This window comes from Oryx dammah, unplaced genomic scaffold (assembly GCF_014754425.2).
Source record: "Oryx dammah isolate SB20612 unplaced genomic scaffold, SCBI_Odam_1.1 HiC_scaffold_26, whole genome shotgun sequence".
NCBI lineage: Eukaryota > Metazoa > Chordata > Mammalia > Artiodactyla > Bovidae > Oryx > Oryx dammah.
In genome coordinates, this window is record NW_024070210.1 from 29,299,977 (window position 1) to 29,318,209 (window position 18,233).

At 40.6% G+C, this 18,233-nt stretch overlaps 1 protein-coding gene across 2 annotated transcripts in view; it reads right to left on the minus strand.

Annotated features, from left to right (window-relative positions):
• The window catches only part of PRKCH (protein kinase C eta), a 367,851-nt gene that overhangs the window by 229,126 nt on the left and 120,492 nt on the right, over positions 1-18,233 (minus strand). For both annotated transcript variants that reach the window (XM_040226314.1, XM_040226313.1), the window contains exons 3-9: positions 15,621-15,771; positions 10,513-10,547; positions 8,591-8,679; positions 7,427-7,556; positions 4,394-4,521; positions 999-1,142; positions 641-814 (exon numbers count right to left, since the gene is read on the minus strand). In XM_040226314.1, the coding sequence (XP_040082248.1) occupies positions 641-814; positions 999-1,142; positions 4,394-4,521; positions 7,427-7,556; positions 8,591-8,679; positions 10,513-10,547; positions 15,621-15,771 (851 nt within the window). The remainder of the gene's footprint in view (positions 1-640; positions 815-998; positions 1,143-4,393; positions 4,522-7,426; positions 7,557-8,590; positions 8,680-10,512; positions 10,548-15,620; positions 15,772-18,233) is intronic.

Sequence of the window (18,233 nt, forward strand, 5' to 3'; positions counted from 1 at the left end):
TCCAGGTAAGAGTACTGGAGTGGGGCGCCATTGCCTTCTCCAGAGGATCTTCCTGACCCAGGGACTGAACCCAGGTCTCCCGCATTGCAGGCAGACGCTTTACCATCTGAGCCATCAGGGAAGTTCCCACCCCATGATGGGGTAGACAGAATCCCAGGATCAGTCCACAGAATCAAGCAAAGGGTCCTTGATTGAGGCCAGAAGTAAGGCCTTGGGACATTATAAATCAAGGTGCCCTCTTTGGGCCTATCCTGGTCTGAACTCTTTTCCCCGGGTCAGAAACAATTAAGCATTTAGCAATGGAGCCAAGGTCAAAGTCACCAGTATAAGCAGCCCATGATGTTTACTGTCTTCTTGGACTTCTGTAACCTTCACTCTGCTAGAGAAGACTTATGTACAAAGACATTTTTAATCTTAGGACACACAACCTCAAAGTGGTCCTTCTCCAGGACAGCATGAAAGGAAGTGGTTAGTTCATTGGTTGTGGTCATCAGAAGTCACTGGGTACTTCAAATGGCCCTACCTCGGGAGTCTCCACCCCCCAAAGTTTCTGACCTGCTACTTTATGAAACCTTCGACATATTGCAGTCAGCTTTTGAAGAAAGGAGGCCATGGAGTGGTGAATGGGAGCCCTACTTACAGGGGTCTGAAAGCAGCAGAACAGCTGGGTGAGAAAGGGGTGATTGCGGGCCAGGGACAGGATCCTTTTCTCGGTCATGGTGCACTCCACATCATCGTCCTGCAGGATCACGTCCTTCTTCAGCACCTTCACAGCATAGAGGTCTCCTGTTTCTTTGATTCTTGCAAGCATCACCTACGGCAAAGCAGCAGGAAGGAGCGTGAGCCGGAGAACTCCTGCAGCTTTTAGGGTATGGCCTTGCCTGGGGCAGAAGGCCGATGGCAGGTGGGAAACAGGCATGTGAATTCTTTCCTGCATAGACAAACAACCTCCATGGAGCAGGCTTCCTTTAACCCAAAGAGCTGCAGCCAAGACTCACCTTCCCAAAGCTGCCCTTCCCCAACACTCGGATGAACTCAAAGTTGTCGATCCCAAGTCGGTTGGAGGAATTTATCCCAATGCCATTTCCTTCTTTGGTGCTCTCCTTTCCCTGTCGTCTTAGGGTTGATCTAGAAACAAGCTTCTGTAAAGAAGAAATACATGGAATCAGAAATCCCAGTGGAACTTGAAGCAGTTACAGATAGAGAAGACCTTACTTGCAGCTTCACCCCTCAATATAGCACATGGGGAGAGATTAATACAGCTTGACATGTGATCAGGTTCTGCCACTCAAAGCTGCTTCAGCATAAACTCCTGATCTGTGCTTACTGTATTTGGATAAGAATCACTTAAAAATATATCTAAGCCACTGAGTTTCAGTTTGTGCTCAAATGGCAGTATACAGAAACACTGTCTCAGCCTGGGCCACCTGGTTGCTTTCTACAGGTGACCACATTCTAAGAGCGCCATCTGGTGTCCATGTTCTACAAGTAGCAGATTTCACAACTGCTCAGAAAATCAGAGAGAACAAAAGAAGCAAGGTTATAATATACATTTTAAGTTATAGAAATGAAAATTAATGTAAATATTGGAACAATGAGCAAATATATGAAGGATAATATAGACAATACCTATAATCTCATCAGCCCTCTTCAACAAAAAATAAAAACAACATAAATATACACACATCTATCTTTACGCTTGATTAATTTTTAAAAAGACAATGAAATTGTTGTTTCATAACACTAATTTTAATTTAACATTTTACATGTTGTTATTATACTAACATATTATGTTAATTGCATCCTGTTAATATATTATGCACAGTTCTAAATGTCCTTCAAGAACATGAGTTTTAAAAAGCTGTCCAATAATTCATTTTATGGATATATCACAATTGATTCAATAACTCCCCTGATACTGGACATACAGAATATCCCCATTTTTCTCTATATAGATAACAGTCAGTGATCGTACTTACATGCAAATCTTCATAACAGGGTGATAAGGAGTCTGGGCTCTCAAGCAGGCTGCCTGGGTTCAAATCACAGCTCTGCAACCCAACCCTGTGACCGTGGACCAGTCACCTACCTCTCTGTGCTTCAGTTTCCACTCCTAACACGGGATGTTACAGCAGCTGCCACATGGCTTGTTATGAATAACTGTGCCTAAAGCTCTTAGATCAGCGCCTGGCACATTCAATAAACCTAAGCTGCATTGTCATCACTATCAACAAGACCATCATTAGCATCCCCTATTCAGATAACTTTCCAAAAAGGGAACTCTTTGAACCAAGAATTTAAGTTTGAAGGCTTCTGATGCATGGTCAACTTGCCCTCCAGAAAGGTTAACCACCAATACAATGAGAGTTCCTAGCCCACCAGATGGAACCAGAACTCTCCAGGGAGTTCTCCAGCCCCATCCTGCAGAAGACGCTACCTACAGGCAAGGCGATGGTACAGATGTCCATCCTGGGATATTTATAAGACAAGCAGAGCAGAAGAGACAAGAGACCAGAAGTCTAACATCTTGGAGCATTTGACCTACGAAAAAACAGCTGATTTGGGGCAACTTCTAAGCAATGTTTGCAATAAATAGCTGGGCAACAGCCTGAAACTGCAAGGGTTGTACTTACTCAACCAAGTGAAACGGTGATTGAAGATACAAAATGGATCATTTTTTAAAATCCAATTGTTCTAATTAATTTTCTCCTCATAAATTTTTCAAAGACAGAAAAACTTTAGCAGCTTGAATTTCACTTCCTCCACCTAAATCCTTCCCCTGGTTGGGCTGGCCCTGGCCAGAAAACTTCAAGCCAGTGTTTCTCAATCTTTTTTTTTCTTTTAACCCATTCTTCTCTTTTGATAGACTGCAGACGTCGCTCTTTAGTGATGAACTCTCAGATAATAGGTAATTTGGGTTTTCTCGCTATTAAGTGTCAGAACATTAAAGATACTTGGTTCAAATGACATGTGACAGTGCCCATTCCTGGAGATTGTGCTGCATGGCTCAGCTCATTCCCACGGAGTTTCAGAAGCTCTGGGGCAGGCCGAAAGCCCTAACCTGACACTCTTCAGGCACAGCAGTCTGCGCGCGTGCATGCTAAGCCACTTCAGCCACGTCTGACTGTGTGCAATCCTAAGGGCTGAAGCCCGTTAGGCTCCTCTGTCCGTGGGACTCTCCAGGCAAGAATACTGGAGTGGGTTGCCATGTTCTCCTCCAGGGGATCTTCCCAACCCATGAATTGAAGCTGCATCTCTTACAGCTCCTGTGTTAGGAGGTGGGTTCTTTACCACTAACCCCGCCTGGGCTTCCTTGGTAGCTCAGATGGTAAAGAATCTACCTCCCAATGCAGGAGACAATCCCTGGGTCAGGAAGACTTCCCAGAGAAAGGAATGGCCACCCACTCCAGTATTCTTGCCTGGGAGATCCCATGGTCAGAGGAGCCTGGTGTGCTACAGTCAAGGGGGCTGCAGAGAGTTGGACACGCCTGAGCCACTTTCACTTTACTTTTCCTCAAATCAAGAAATACAGTGTCAGTCCAAGGCCCCGATCTACCAGATGGGGCCCTCCCCCGGTAGAGGTGGTTAGGGAAAACAGAGGAAATGAGGCGGTTAGTGAGGACGTTGTCTGGACAACCAAGCACCTGACGGTGCATGCACTTCCCTTCCTAAGTGTCCCAAGGTGCTTGCCAGTTCAGTCGAGAACTTCCCTGAACCAGACATCAAGCTACTCATTGTAGAGGCCACAGCCACGGCCACGGATCGTTCCCCAGCTCTCGGCAGACCCCAGCTAGCAAGGCAGCAATCGGATGCGGCTGAAGCTCTAACAGACCAGGGGAGGGTGTGGGTCACGCAGGGAGGGGAGAAGACAAACGCACACAGCAACAGACCCGCTCCACCCACCCCCGAGAGCCAAGAGGAAGGAACTCCCGTCTGTGGCTGGACCAGAGATAAATTCACGATCCATACAGAAACTTCACACTCTGGATTCCAGGGCTGTGGAGAATGTCAGCTCTTCAAGTTAAACGCCTTCAGAGAGGAGAAAGCAGAGGCCCACAGTTACTGGTCAGCTGTACAGCTGGGGATCCCACCAAGAGTAGAACCCAGGCCCCTGGCTTCCAGGCTTTTCACCAGACCACAATGATAGGAAGTTGATTTACCAAAAAAAAAATCCTTTTTCTGCTTATTGCAATGTCTGCACACTCACTATTTGTTGTTACATAACTGTACACAGAATCTTATTTGTAGAAGATAATGCTCTTTAAAAATGCAATAAATCTGTTTACCGTATTTGCTGAGATTAGGACTTGGATCACGCCACACACGACGCGAGGACTCCCCACATCTGGGAACAATGTCCAGATTATAATATGGGAAAACAGTAAAGGCTCACCGAGGTTGGAGAAATATTTCCGGGTTGGAGGCCCATTCCCGCCAGAGTCTTGGCCAGCTCCACCGCGTTTACCCCGCAGTTTGGGGCCACGTTTGCCTGACATCGAATGTGTACATTCATTTTACATACTGGAGGGAAGAGGAGAAACGAGTCCACATTCAGAAAAGAGCCACGTTAACATGAGATGTAAAACAGAATCGTGATGACCTGAGGGACTGTGGCCGGGCAACCACATAGGCTGAACAATGCCATCTTCTCTTAAAATTCAACTGACTCAAATAACGATCCATGATGGGGGAGCCTGGTGGGCTGCCATCTATGGGGCCGCACAGAGTCAGATACGACTGAAGCGACTTAGCAGCAGAGTGTAAGTAAATCCCTGACTTTCTCTATTTCTGTTTTGTGCAGAAGCAGAAAACCTAGCCTACTGAAGAATAAGAAATTTCAAAGACCTTTTTTTTTTTCCACCACTGAAGAATAAGAAATTTCAAAGATCTTTTTTTTTTTCCACCGCGACTTGATGAAAGACATTCAACTATGTTACATTTTAACAATCATCACTGATTTCCCAGCATGATTCAACACAGATTAAAATGTTCATCAGAGTGACAGCTCAGTCAACTAAATAACAAGGAAACATGCCAAGTGACTTTATATTCTTCCTTTTACCTCTCAAAAAAAGGTAGTAATTACAAAGCCATGTGTAGATGGCTGTTCAGACAGTGAAGTGGTGAGTCTGAGAGAAAAACCTCTAAGTACAGCCTTCTTTCTGAGCACTGTCTTTGGCTGGCCCCCACAGCACAGAACGCGGCATCCTGTGTGGCTGTGTTTCTCAGGGCTTGCAGCCTGTGGCTTCATGGGTGACAAAAAGCAATTGATTTAAAGGTCAAAGTAAGTGACAGTTGGAAGAGCAGAGTGAAGCAGACTAAGCTCCTGGTGCACAGGAAGCTGACTTGGGATGATGAAAGACCTGAGGTTTAATCAGCACAAAGTTCTGATATGGTTTCTTGACCTGGTTCTGCAGAGTGGAGGCAGAAATGAAGCAGCATAATACATGTTTGGGGTGTGTCAGCCCATCTTTGGAAGGACGCACAGTTTCAAAATTTCTGGGAGCTAAATTTATGCAATTTAGGGTTACCTTCTTTGAGAAAAAGAACACTCGGGGGCTTCCCTGGTGGCTCAGTAGTTGGGAATCCGCCTGCCAGTGCAGGAGACACTGGTTCGACCCTTGGTCCGGGAAGCTCCCACATGCTGTGGGGCAACTAAGCTGGTGTGCCACAACTATTGAATCTGTGCTCTAGAGCCCAGGAGCCACAGCTGCTGAAGCCTGCACACCCCAAAGCCCGTTCTCCCCAACAAGAGAAGCCGCCGCAGCGGGAAGCCCCTGGATCACAGCTACAGAGTAGTCCCCGCTCGCTGCAACTAGAGCAAAGCCCATGTATAGCAACAAAGACCCAGCGCAGTCAAAAATAAATAAAATCATTTAAAAAAAGAAAAAGAACACTCCATCACGTAGAGAGCTTGGAAGGTGCCTTGCAAGGGAGGGACTCTGAGGCTTAAGCTTTATTAGCTTCTTAGGACATCCTCCTCTCTCAGAAAGGCTGGTATGGAGACATACAAGCCAGTAGTGGCCTTTCTCAAGCACCACGTGACAATAAAAGCAAAACTGATAGGAATTCTGTAGGTGTGCTATCCTTAGCACCACCAGGGACAAGAACCATGCAGATGAGCCCCACCCATGGCTCTGTACAGAGCATACAAGAGCAGAAAGTGACTTTCACCCTAGAAAGGGACACCACCCAGCTCATGATCAAGCAGTGCCTAAAACAAAGCCACACGGGCACTGTCTGCACTGTTTTGGTTGAAAAAGAATTTATTTCACGAATCTATGAAAAAAGAATCCTTGTGACTCCCATGGACTGTAGCCCATCGGGCTCCTCTGTCCATGGGGATTCGCCAGCCAAGAATACTGGAATGGGTTGCCATGTCCTCCTCCCAGGGATCTTCCCCACCCAGGGATGGAACCCAGGTCTCCTGCATTGCAGATAGATTCTTTACCCTCTAAGCCACCAGGGAAGTCCACACACACAGCACACATGAGAAAAGAATAATCAAATGGGGCTCTGGAGAAGCCAAAGAACTGGCCTTTCTTAAAAACAAGGGACTAGCCCCTTTTTGGTAATAGAAGCAGGTTTGGTAAATCCAGCCAGTGGAAGTTGCCCAGTTTTATTGACATGAACTCTGCCTTCCTCTGGTAACTTAGAATGTGTCTAAGGCTTCAAGCTGAACTTCACATGTATTTCAGCAGGGGACAGTGCATCTCACGACAGCCAGACTGTTTCAGAAACACTCAGTGAGAGATGACTCCAGGCCAATAGCCTATCAAATCCTAACAGGACAGGGATCAGCCCCCATTTCCCGACCCTTTGCTAAGGCAAAAGCTCAAAACTCAGGCTCCGTTGGGCATAGCTGTTGAAGTGCAAGCCCACATGGGGCCAAAGCTGAAGAGTCCTTCATTCCACCTACCCTCCGATCTCTATCAAGCTCTTTGAGAAGACACAGGGCAGCTCCAGCAATGCCTTTGTAACAATTTCCGCTTATTTCTGGTGAGGTCATCAGACCACCTCTCTTGCCAGTTCTTTACCCATAACCCAATCTTTTCTGCTGACCACCTCACCTCCTACTATCATCCATTTCTGACCAGATGTCATGTTTTCCTCTTTCATATACCTATTGAAATGCACAACGACGAGCCTGTCCTCAGCACTGAACGGAGGATAGCCAGCAGCCTAGCTAACCAGATGGGGCATTTAATTTAGCAACTGCGTAAACATGCTGTAGTCAGGACATTTGTGGGTCCATTGCAGCTTTCCGTACATGCCTGACAAGGGACGATCTAGAGTCACTGAGATGTCTGTTTATAGAAGGTCTAAAACCATCAGTCCTAGGTCAGATTCCGGACTGCAGAATCTGGAAAGCTCGCAGCGAGGTGTTCTCATGCGGAAGCGGCTACCCCAGACCCCAGCACCTCACTTTTACACTGAAGTCCTTGTCTCATGATGCCCCAGAGCAGAGAACCACAATGGTCGCAGAACGTCGGCACCTTGTAGTTGTGGACGCTGAACTTGTGTGGGATGTTGATTCCAAACCTCTGCTCAGCAGTCTGTGAAAAGGAAAGAGGAGCATGAGAGCTGAAAGGCCACACCTTCTGTGAAACCCGTTCACAGGAGCCCACCAAATTCCCAGTGTTACTATCCCACCTGAGATGGGTACATCATTACTGCTCAGCAGCAGTGAATCACCCAGGCCTGACAATGCAGACTGACCACGTTTTCTAGTGAACAAGACTGGACAGAAATGTGCGGTATACAAGATTGTTCTCCATTTTGGGAGATTAAAAGAAATTTGAATTTTCATTTCATCTTTTATATTCAAGCTGTGTGTCTCTCCCTACCAATCCCCTGTCTTTGGATTTTGGTATCTCAGTGCAAAGATTCTGCTTTTATGTCACATACAATCACTTCTTGGATCAGGTGTAATGTCACATACTATTTTCAGCAAATCATTAGATTAGGCCTATGCTCTATAGGCTACATCAAATTTAAAGCAATAACAACAGAGCCACACATCACAAGGAACGGGGTAATATTACTCCTCTTGAAACCTTTCTGGTCTCTTTCTCAAAAGAAAGAACACACGCCTCTATGTGTACTCCATAGCAATCCTGGGTGTACACTGTAAAGGACCATCAATTCAGAGCCAGACTCTTCAGTGAACCCATGAATTTACCACTAACTGTTGGTAATATTTCACCCCCCCTCTACCTTCAGAATTTAGAGCGTTATACCCACCTCAGCTGGATGCAAAATGGCAAGAGGGAAGTTCAAGAATTTATGTATAAATAAACATCCTCCCTGAAATTCTTTGAGAGGCTAGAAGGGGCCAACGGTCACTTTATCTAGGGAGTGCAAGTACAGAAATACAATGCCATAATATAAAAAGGAGAGACATTTCCATTCTGATACCATCGTTGGCTTCAAGGAACATGGAAGGAAAGTGGGGGTTGCAGCAAAGAGGGACAGAGGGAGAGAGAGAAAGAGAGAGACACAGAGGCGGAGAGGGAGAGAAAAAGGAGGAGGGAGGGAGAGAGTGTGCACACATAAGCATGTGTAGACAATCAGCAAACTGCTATCTTACCTTTGAATCCACTTTGTTAATATTGTTTTGGCAAGTGCAGGCTGTAACAATTAGATGATGGCAGCGCTTGTGGACAACACAGGTGCATACTGGGGAATTAAATCCAGCAGTTATACATTTATCAGAGGCTGACAGCCTAGCCAGTTTCAGTAGAGTAACAAGGGCTAGATGCTGGGCTCACGGGAAGCCTGTGCTCCCGTCCTTCCTATATTCTTTACCCTCACGCTAACTCAGGCCTTTGCTCATGGTCAGACTATTCATACTCAAGTCTGGAACCCATGTCATCATTCCTGGCTTTAATCCTTCCTGTGCCTACCTCCAGAGGAATCATCTCACAGTATGATGCTGACATCCTCAGCCCCATGATCTAAAGCACTCAGTCGTGTCTCACTATCAGTCAGAACAGAGCTGAAGTTTTCCAGATGAGTTTCAGGGTCTCTCAAGCCTACCCCAGACTCACATTTCTTCTCTGATGGTTTTTTGTCCCATTAAAAACTAGACTAGCTGCTCTTCCTGGAGTAAGTCTTCACCCTCCTCCACACACTGTCCATGTCCTTCTCAATTCCCAGGATATCTTCCTTGCCTATCACTTAACTAAATCAAATTTATAACAGGACACGAAACTTTTAAAAATGTTTCTTCCATGGAAACACACTCCCCATGACTTCCCTTCTAGACTGAAACTCTCTCCCTCCTCTGAGCTCCTAAACTTTTAGCTGGCCTCCCTCATTTAAAGTGTTCCACATATGGCCTCCAGTGTACTCAGGATTCCCAGCCAGCATGATGACTTGAACAAAGTAGGCATTCACTAAGTATTTGCAGAATGACTCAATCAATTGTTTGAATAGCTAGAACTTTATAAATAACTTTTTCTTCATTTTTATTTAGATAACTGATAAAGTGTAGACACAGTCCAATTTCCATTAAAGAGCAATGAAGCAATATTAAAAATACACATCATTTTTAAGATCTTTCAAGACACATGAAAGTTTCCAGGATTAAATACATAAAGACAGATGACAAGTCAGTAAATAGTACTATAGTCTAAAACAAATCTAGCTTTCATCAGATTGAATTCTCAGGAGAACTGAATTGAAAGTGCCCAGGGAACTAACTGGTCTTTTTATATGAGGGAATCCTGCACATAGAAAAAATTTATATTCTGAGGCATTTGTGTTTTTCACAGTCAGCTTGGCTACAGGTTTATTAATTTGATTGATATTTTCAGAGAACTAGCTTTGGATTTAGTGGCTTTCCTTTATTGGTTCCCTAATTTAAATCTCACTGTTTCCCACTCTATTTTTATTATTTATTTTCCACTGGTCATTTTAGGCTTAAGTTTCTCTCCTTTCTGAGATGGAAACTTAGATTATTGATTCTATCTTTCTTCTTTTGTAATCTATACATTTAATACTATAAATTTTCCTCTCAGCACTGCTTTCACTGCTTCTCACAAACTTTGATAAACTGTATTCTTACTGGGTTTAAAATATTTTTTAAATTTCCTTTCTTCTTTCACCCATGAGCCATTTAGAATATATTGCTTAATCTCCAAATGCTTGGAAGTGTTTTAATTATCTTTCTGTTATTGATTTTCAGTTTAATTACACTGCTATCTGAGAAGATACTTTTTAGGATTTCAATTCTTTTATATTTGTTATTGCTGGTTTTATAGACTAGAATGTGTCCTCTGTTGGTAAATTTTCCCAGGAAACTTATGAAGAATGTGTATTCTGCTGCTCTTAGATGGAGTATTCTATAAATGTCAATTTGATCAAGTTGTGATAATGCTGTTATGGGGTCTCATTTGACCTACAGAGAGTTATTTACCAAAATATTAATGGAATGTACCCTGTTTCCTCTTGGTATAATCACTTAACACAGGAACAAGATTAAATATACTTTCAAAAATGTTTTCTTACCTTGGCATTGATAACCCTGTTTTCCAAATACACCCCTGGTTCAAGACAATAGAGAAAAAAGTAACCATTAGTCAAACATTTCAGCAACAACTATAATTACAGTACTTGAGGAAAACAAATTTCATCCTCTAGTCCTTTACAAAAAATAAAATTTCAGAGAAGCAGCAGTGATGATGTCCTTTTTGAGTGCTTGTAACCATAAGACAAAAAGGAAATTGACGAATTAGAATACTCCAAATCATAAAAACAGGTAAGTATTGCCAATTCCCATGCTACCAACCTCTGTGGCAATGCCCCTAGTCCTTAGTGAAAATAAGCCCTTCTCTGTGTGTGACTGAGCCTCAGGCTGAAGTGTCATTCTACCGCCTAACTGAGCATTCTCTCTCACATACACATAAAGATGTGTAGAAGGTGAAGTAAACAGACGCAGATATACATACAGAGGTAAATAGGGGAGTCCAGTGGACCTGACTGACCTGAAGCATCTTTCCTCTTCTCCGTGCACACATCACCCCAGAGTCTACAGGGGAGAAGTACAACCACAAGATGCCCACCATGCTCATAGCTCCCATCTCTGTCTCTCCCTAATACAGTCTGAGTGACAGTGACACAATTTTCACCCTCATTAATAAAGATCACATTTTACTAGCCTGTAGGATGTGCTGGGCAATGAGCCAAGCAGCTAACATGTACTATCTCACTTAATCCCCACAAAGGCCATGTGAGGTAGCCCACATGATAGAATGACCTAGAGCACAGATCATAAAGTCAGATGGCCTGGATGTGTTTGGGGGCAAATTGTTAACTTCTTTGAGCCATTGATTCTTAATGTATAAAAGGCATAATGATAACAGTACTTACTTTATAAGGTCATCATGAAGATAAAAAGGGTTGATAAAGACTTAGAACGGTGCCTGGCACTCTAAGTGTACATAAAATTTTACTATGTAAATAAAATAAAATTATTATCTCTGTTTTGCAGATGAAGAGACACTGATGGGTTATATAACTTGTCCAGGTTCACATATCTAGTTGGTGATGAGAATGAATGCCAAGGTCTATATGTTTAATCAAAAAAACACATATACCACTATTTTAAGTGTGTGTGTAGGGAGTGGGGAGGTAGGTTGGAGTTAAAGTTCCTTGGTAGAAAAACATTTAGTTAAATTATCAAGCAACTTTCCATTTAGAATGTTAGTTGAGATCACTAGTTCTCACCCAAAATGCCTACTAAACACCTGTAGTAGCCAGGTCATGTGAAGAAGAGAAGTTGAATGGTGTGACATGAAATAAACAGCAATAGACAGTCACTCTGCTGGTTGGGCAAACCCAGGGAGAGAGGTGTGTCTACAGCTAACTGGAGCATGTAAAGAAGAGAACTGGCTCAAAGTTTCCAGAGATGCTAATTTTTCCCATTTAAAAATGGAATAGGAATATTTTGTTAAAGACTATAACTTTAGGCTTCATCATATCAACAACCAGTATAGGGCCTTTGGTTTAGACAAGACTCTCTTTTAATTTTTTCATGTGTACAAAGTTAGGGTCATTTCTTTTTTAAAATTTATCTTATTGAAGTACAGTTGATTTATGATGTTATGTTAGTTGCTCGTGTATAGCAAAGTGATGTATTATAGATAGGTTCTCTTTTAGGTTCTTTTCCATTATAGGTTATTAGAAGATATTGAATATAGTTCTCGGTATCATACAGTAGGTCCTTGTTTTTATATTATATATATATATGTGTGTATGTCTGTTAATCATGAATCCTTATTTTATCCCTGTCCCCTCCTTCCCCCTTTGATAACCATAAGTTTGTTTTCTATGTCTGTGAGTCTATTTATGTTTTGTAACTAAGTTTCTCTGTGTAATTTTTTATATTCCATGTATAAGTGGTATCATATGATATTTGTCTTTCTCTGTCTGACTTCATTTAGTAAATGAAGTTGGTTGAAAGAATACAGAAAGAAGACTCATATCTATGGCACCTACAAGACACTCACTTCAGATCTAAAGAAACACAGACTGAAATCCAGGGGCTGGAAAAAGGTATTCCATGTGAATGGAAATCAAAAGAAAGCTCAAACACCAATACTTATATCAGACAAAACAGACTTCAGAATTAACACTGTTACAAGAGCTAAAGAAAGACACTACATAGTGATCAAGGATCACTCCAAGAAGAAGATGTAACAACTGTAAATATACATACATCCAACATAGAGGCACCTCAATATATAAGGCAAATATTAACAACCATTAAAGGGAGAAATTGACAGGAACACTATAATATTAGGTGGCTTTAATATACCACTTACAGCAGTGGACAGATCATCCAGACAGAAAATCAATAAGGAAACACAGGCCTTAAATAAAATATTAGACCAGATGGATCTAATTAATATTTTTAAAACACATCACCCAAAGCAGAAGAATACACATTCTTTTCAAATGCATATGGAACATTCTATAGGATGCATTCTCCTTGATCACATGCTAGGCCACAAAACAAGCTTCAATAATTTTAGAAAATTGAAATGTCAAGCATCTTTCCAACCACAATACTATGAGATTAGAAATCAACTACAAGAAAAAAACTTCAAAAAACACAAACACGTGGAGGCCAAACAATATGCTACCAACCAACCAATGGATCACTGAAGAAATAAAAAAGGAAATTTAAGAAAAGATACCTAGAGACAAATGAAAATGAAAACACAGCAATCCCCAACCTATGGGATGTGGCAAAAGTAATTCTAAGAGGGAGGTCTATAGTAATACAATCTTGCCTCAGGAAATAAGAAAGAGCTCCATAAACAACCTCACCTTACACCTAAAAAACTAGAGAAAGAAAAAACAAAGCTCAAAGTTAGAAGGAAAGAAATCACAAAGATCAGAACAGAAACAAGTGAAATAGAAACTAAAAAACCATAGGAAAGATCAATGAAACTAAAAATTAGTTCTTCAAAGAGATAAACAAAATTGATAAACCTTTAGCCAGACTCATCAAGGATAAAAAGAGAGGGCCCAAATCAATAAAATCAGAAATGAAAAAGAAGTTATAACTGACATCACAGAAATCAAAGGCTCATAAGAGACTACTATATGCAACTATATGCCAATAAAATGGACAAACTAGAAGAAATGGAAAAATTCTTAGAAAGGTACAATCTCCCAAGTCTGAACCAAGAAGAAACAGAAAATCAGAACAGACCAATTACCAGAACTGAAATTGAATCCGTAATAATAATAATTTTAAAAACCCTCCCAACAAACTAAAGTTCAGGCTCAGATGGCTTCACAAATGAATTCTACAAAACATTTAGAGAAGCGTTAACAAAATTGCAGAGGAAGACTTCCAAACTCATTGTATGTGTCCATCATCAACCTAATACCAAAATCAGAGAAAGATATCACAAAAAAAGAAAATTACAGGCCAATATCACTGATAAACGTAGATGCAAAAAATCGTCAACAAAATACTAGCAAATCGACTTCAGTAATACTTTAAAAGGATAATAGACTAAACCCTGTTCATGATTTAAAAGACCAGAAACATAAGCTAAAGCCTGGATTTTGACTTGCTAAAAGGTATAAAATCCAAAGTAATCACAAAAAAGCCAACATAATACAAAGCAATTGATCAATATGCAGAAATGAACCAAGTGTTTCTGCCTTAAACAAAATGACTAAGTTCAATTCAGTTCGGTCACTCAGTCGTGTCTAACTCTTTGCGACCCCATGAACCGCAGCACGCCACACCTCCCTGTCCATCACCAACTCCCAGAGTTCACCCAAACCCATGTTCATTGAGTTGGTGATGCCATCCAACCATCTCATCCTCTGTCCATCCCCTTCTCCTCCTGCCCTCAATCCTTCCCAGCATCAGGGTCTTTTCCAGTGAATCAGCTCTTCGCATCAGGTGGCCAAAGTATTGGAGTTTCAGCTACAGCATCAGTCCTTCCAATGAATATTCAGGACTGATTTCCTTCAGGGTAGACTGGCTGGATCTCCTTGCAGTCCAAGGGACTCTCAAGAGTCTTCTCCAACGCCACAGTTCAAAAGCATCAATTCTTCTGTGCTCAGCTTCTGCGCTCAGCTTCCTTTATAGTCCAACTCTCACATCCATACATGACCACTGGAAAAACTATAGCCTTGACTAGATGAACCTTTGTTGACAAAGTAATGTCTTTGCTTTTCAATATGCTGTCTAGGTTGGTCATAACTTTCCTTCCAAATGACTAAAGTTTGCAACAAAAGCAAGATACAAGAGTGTTTTTCTTCCTTCTGAGAAGAGTGTATGTTTTGTGCAAGTGAGGGGGTATTTCTTCTTTCTCTCTGCAAGTAAATGTGTTTAATGTTGCCTCTGATTGAAGACTGGAGGAGGAAATGGCAACCCACTTCAGTATTCTTGCCTGAAGAATCCCATAGACAAAGGAGCCTGGCAGGCTACAATCCATGGTGTCACAAAGAGTTGGACATGCCTGAGTGACTTCACCTTCACTTTCTAACTGAAGATAACTACTAAAATTTATTTCACATTATAGATTTGCCTCTTAGACTTAAGCTTGAGTGACATATATAATAAGATATTATTCCAAATCATCTAGAATTTCTCAACTATTAACTATCTTAATTCTTAAATGCCAGGGATTATAGTATGTGGTCACTGAAAGCTATTACCTTCAGCTACATATGATAAGGCTGAAGACCGCTGTGTGCTTAGTGTAGCTGAAACAATTAATTTCTGTAAGTCATCATGTGATTCACGCCTTCTTAGAGAAATACTGTTAATATTTCTTTCCTCTTCAAGGGTAGACCATTTATTAATTGATTAGCCTCTCTAATTATTGCTTTTTGACCAATTCATGATTCATTAACATTTTTACCAAAATGACTAGCAAAAGAAATAACATTTAAACTTAATCTGTAAATTGTGTAATTTTTTTCTGCTGGTTTGGGGATTAAAGTTTCTAGGTCAACATATTAGAATAAGAGGGGAAAAAATCAGATTCTAAAACAATTCTTAATAATCATGTTTTCTCCTGAAATCACACAAAACCAGAGGAAGTCTTAGCTCATGGCAGGAGAGAAGCCGAGGAGCCTCTTACCAGATAAACTCCCTGCAGTGAGAGCAGTAGGTGGGCTGCCTCAGGTATGTGGCCATGAACTTGTGTCCGTTGATCTGGTGGACTCGCCTTCGCATAGCCCTTTGGCGCTTCCTGGTAAAATGTTTGAAGATTCGGTCTCTCTGGAGAGTAGCTATATATTAAAAGAAGGGGGGAAAAAAAGAGTGTAATGAATCTATCTGCATCTAATGTATGAGAAAGTTGGATAGTTCAAATACTTCCCAGGTTATTATTATTATTTTCTTTCTTTAAGATGCAAAACAGCCCCCCAAATCCTCATGCTTTGTTGGACTATGGAACTCTGAGACTCCCATTGCCTGACTATCTTGGGCTAGTCTCTCCAGCACAGAGCCTGGGTTCCCCAGGGTTCTGAGGTCCCAGTATGTGACAGCAGCGTGGTCACATGGTACTTGTCCTGTCTAGGACCTTAGATTCACTGACTGGCTGGCAAACGGGACTCCTCATTACTCTCCTTCCACGCTAGTGTCGTCACAAAACTTAGTGAAGGAATTGCCCCCAGCACAGTGACAGCCCTGCCCCAAAGCATCGTTTCCAGTACCATCTCTGTTAATTTGGAATACACAGAAAGTAACTGGGAATACACTCAAAATTCCTTTTCTAATCTCACATTTTAAAGATAGTGGCTCCTAATCTGAAGACTTGAGAGCCGGGCACCATTTAAAGATGGTAAAGGATCTTTTCCACTTTACTATTCTAGAATAGTCCCAATGTATGCAGAGACTTGTGATTGTAAAATACAGATTCCTTCTTCAACAATGCTTTTAAATAAATCACTGCTCCAAAGGAAATTAGAGGAATCATACAAGAATCATCTGCTAATACATTTTAAAACCTGGGGAAAAAAAGTAGAAGATTTCTGCGTAAACATAATGCTCAAAATTCACTAAGAGTTACATAAAACAATAGTCTAACATTTTAGAAAGAATTATAAAGATTTTAAAGGACTACCTCTAATTTTGAAGTAGTCATTTAGATAGACTTTTCCCAGTAGCAATTATACTCAAATAACCAGAAACTTCTGTACTACTCAGCATTACCTTAAAAGAAAAACTCACTGTGACCAAGTAGGGATTTTCTCAGAAGCATAATAATGGGCATATTATTTTAAAATCTATCATATCTTATTCTATTAATAGGTAAAAGAATAAGTATGACAGTTTCAATAGATGTTTAAAAGGCACTTGGTAAAATTTAACTTGTAATCCAATAAAAAATTTCTTTTAAAAAGACTAGAGTGTCTCTTTAACATGACTAACACATGATTTCACAGATCAAAAGCTAAATGGTAATTTTTTAAAAATTCTAGTGACAGTTAAGAATAAGACTAATTACCACCACTATTATTTAATATTATTCTGAAAGTAGTTGCTAAAATTATTAGATATGAAAATTAAAGATCAAACTACCAGGAAAAGGTGCCAAAGATACCATTATTTGAAGTTATTTAATGTATGACTAGAAAACTCAGGAGAATTTAGCCTAATTTATTAAAAAATGAGTACAGTATGATGGACAGGAATAAGTCATTAAAAGCCAAGGTATTTATTATGTCAAAAGAACTGATTAGAATAATCTTAAAAATCCCATTAATATAGCTACAAAAACCAAACTATCTAGGAAATAATTTATCAGAAGTGTAAGATTTATATGAAAAAAGACCATAAAATCAATTGAAGAAGATGAACAGATGTGTAAAAATGAAGTTCTTAAATTGGAACACTCAATACTATAAAGCTGTCAATTCTTTCTAAACGAATCTCTAAACTGAACAAAATCACAATCAACATTCCCAAAGGATGTTTTTAAACTCAACATTTTTTTTCAAAGTTTATTTGGTACCATAAATATTTTAAAACTGTTCAAAAATTTCAATGAGAGAGGACTTGCTGTACATGTTAAAACACATTATAAAATTACAATAATTTAAACAGTGCTTTACCCCTTCAAGAACAGTCCAAAACTAGAAATCAATTTGGCTGAAAGATAATATGGTTCAAATCAGTGGGAAAGATGGATTTATTCAATAAGTAGTGTTCAGACAACTAGGTAGCCTTTTGGAAAATATCTTTACCTCATTTCTTATACCTAAATAATCTAAGATAAATGTTAAGGAGGAAATTACAGAAAGAAAGAAACCACAGGGGGGGGGAAATATTCCTAGAACGGGATAAGGATAACAAATTTCTACAGCCATAAAAGATCCACAGATTTGTAACCTACGAAATTTAAAGTCCTACTGTCAATAAACAAAACAGAGTGGAAACAAACTGAGGAGAAAAGGATTTGTAACACATGACAAAGTGTTACATTTATAATATGTATAAATCATTTAGAAAAGAGGATAAAAATCTAGTAAAAAGGAGGGGCAGAGGAAGTGAACAGGCAATTCATAAAATTATAAATGTAAACAAACATTAAACATGCCAAGATGTCCAAACCTATCCAAGATAGCCATGTAAGAATCATGAGGTAAACAGCATTTTACCTCTTAAGTTGGCAAATACTTATAAAGATGGTTAACATGCCCATTCTTACAACCAGGTAGGGAAAGAAGCACCTCCAGCTTCTGCTGGG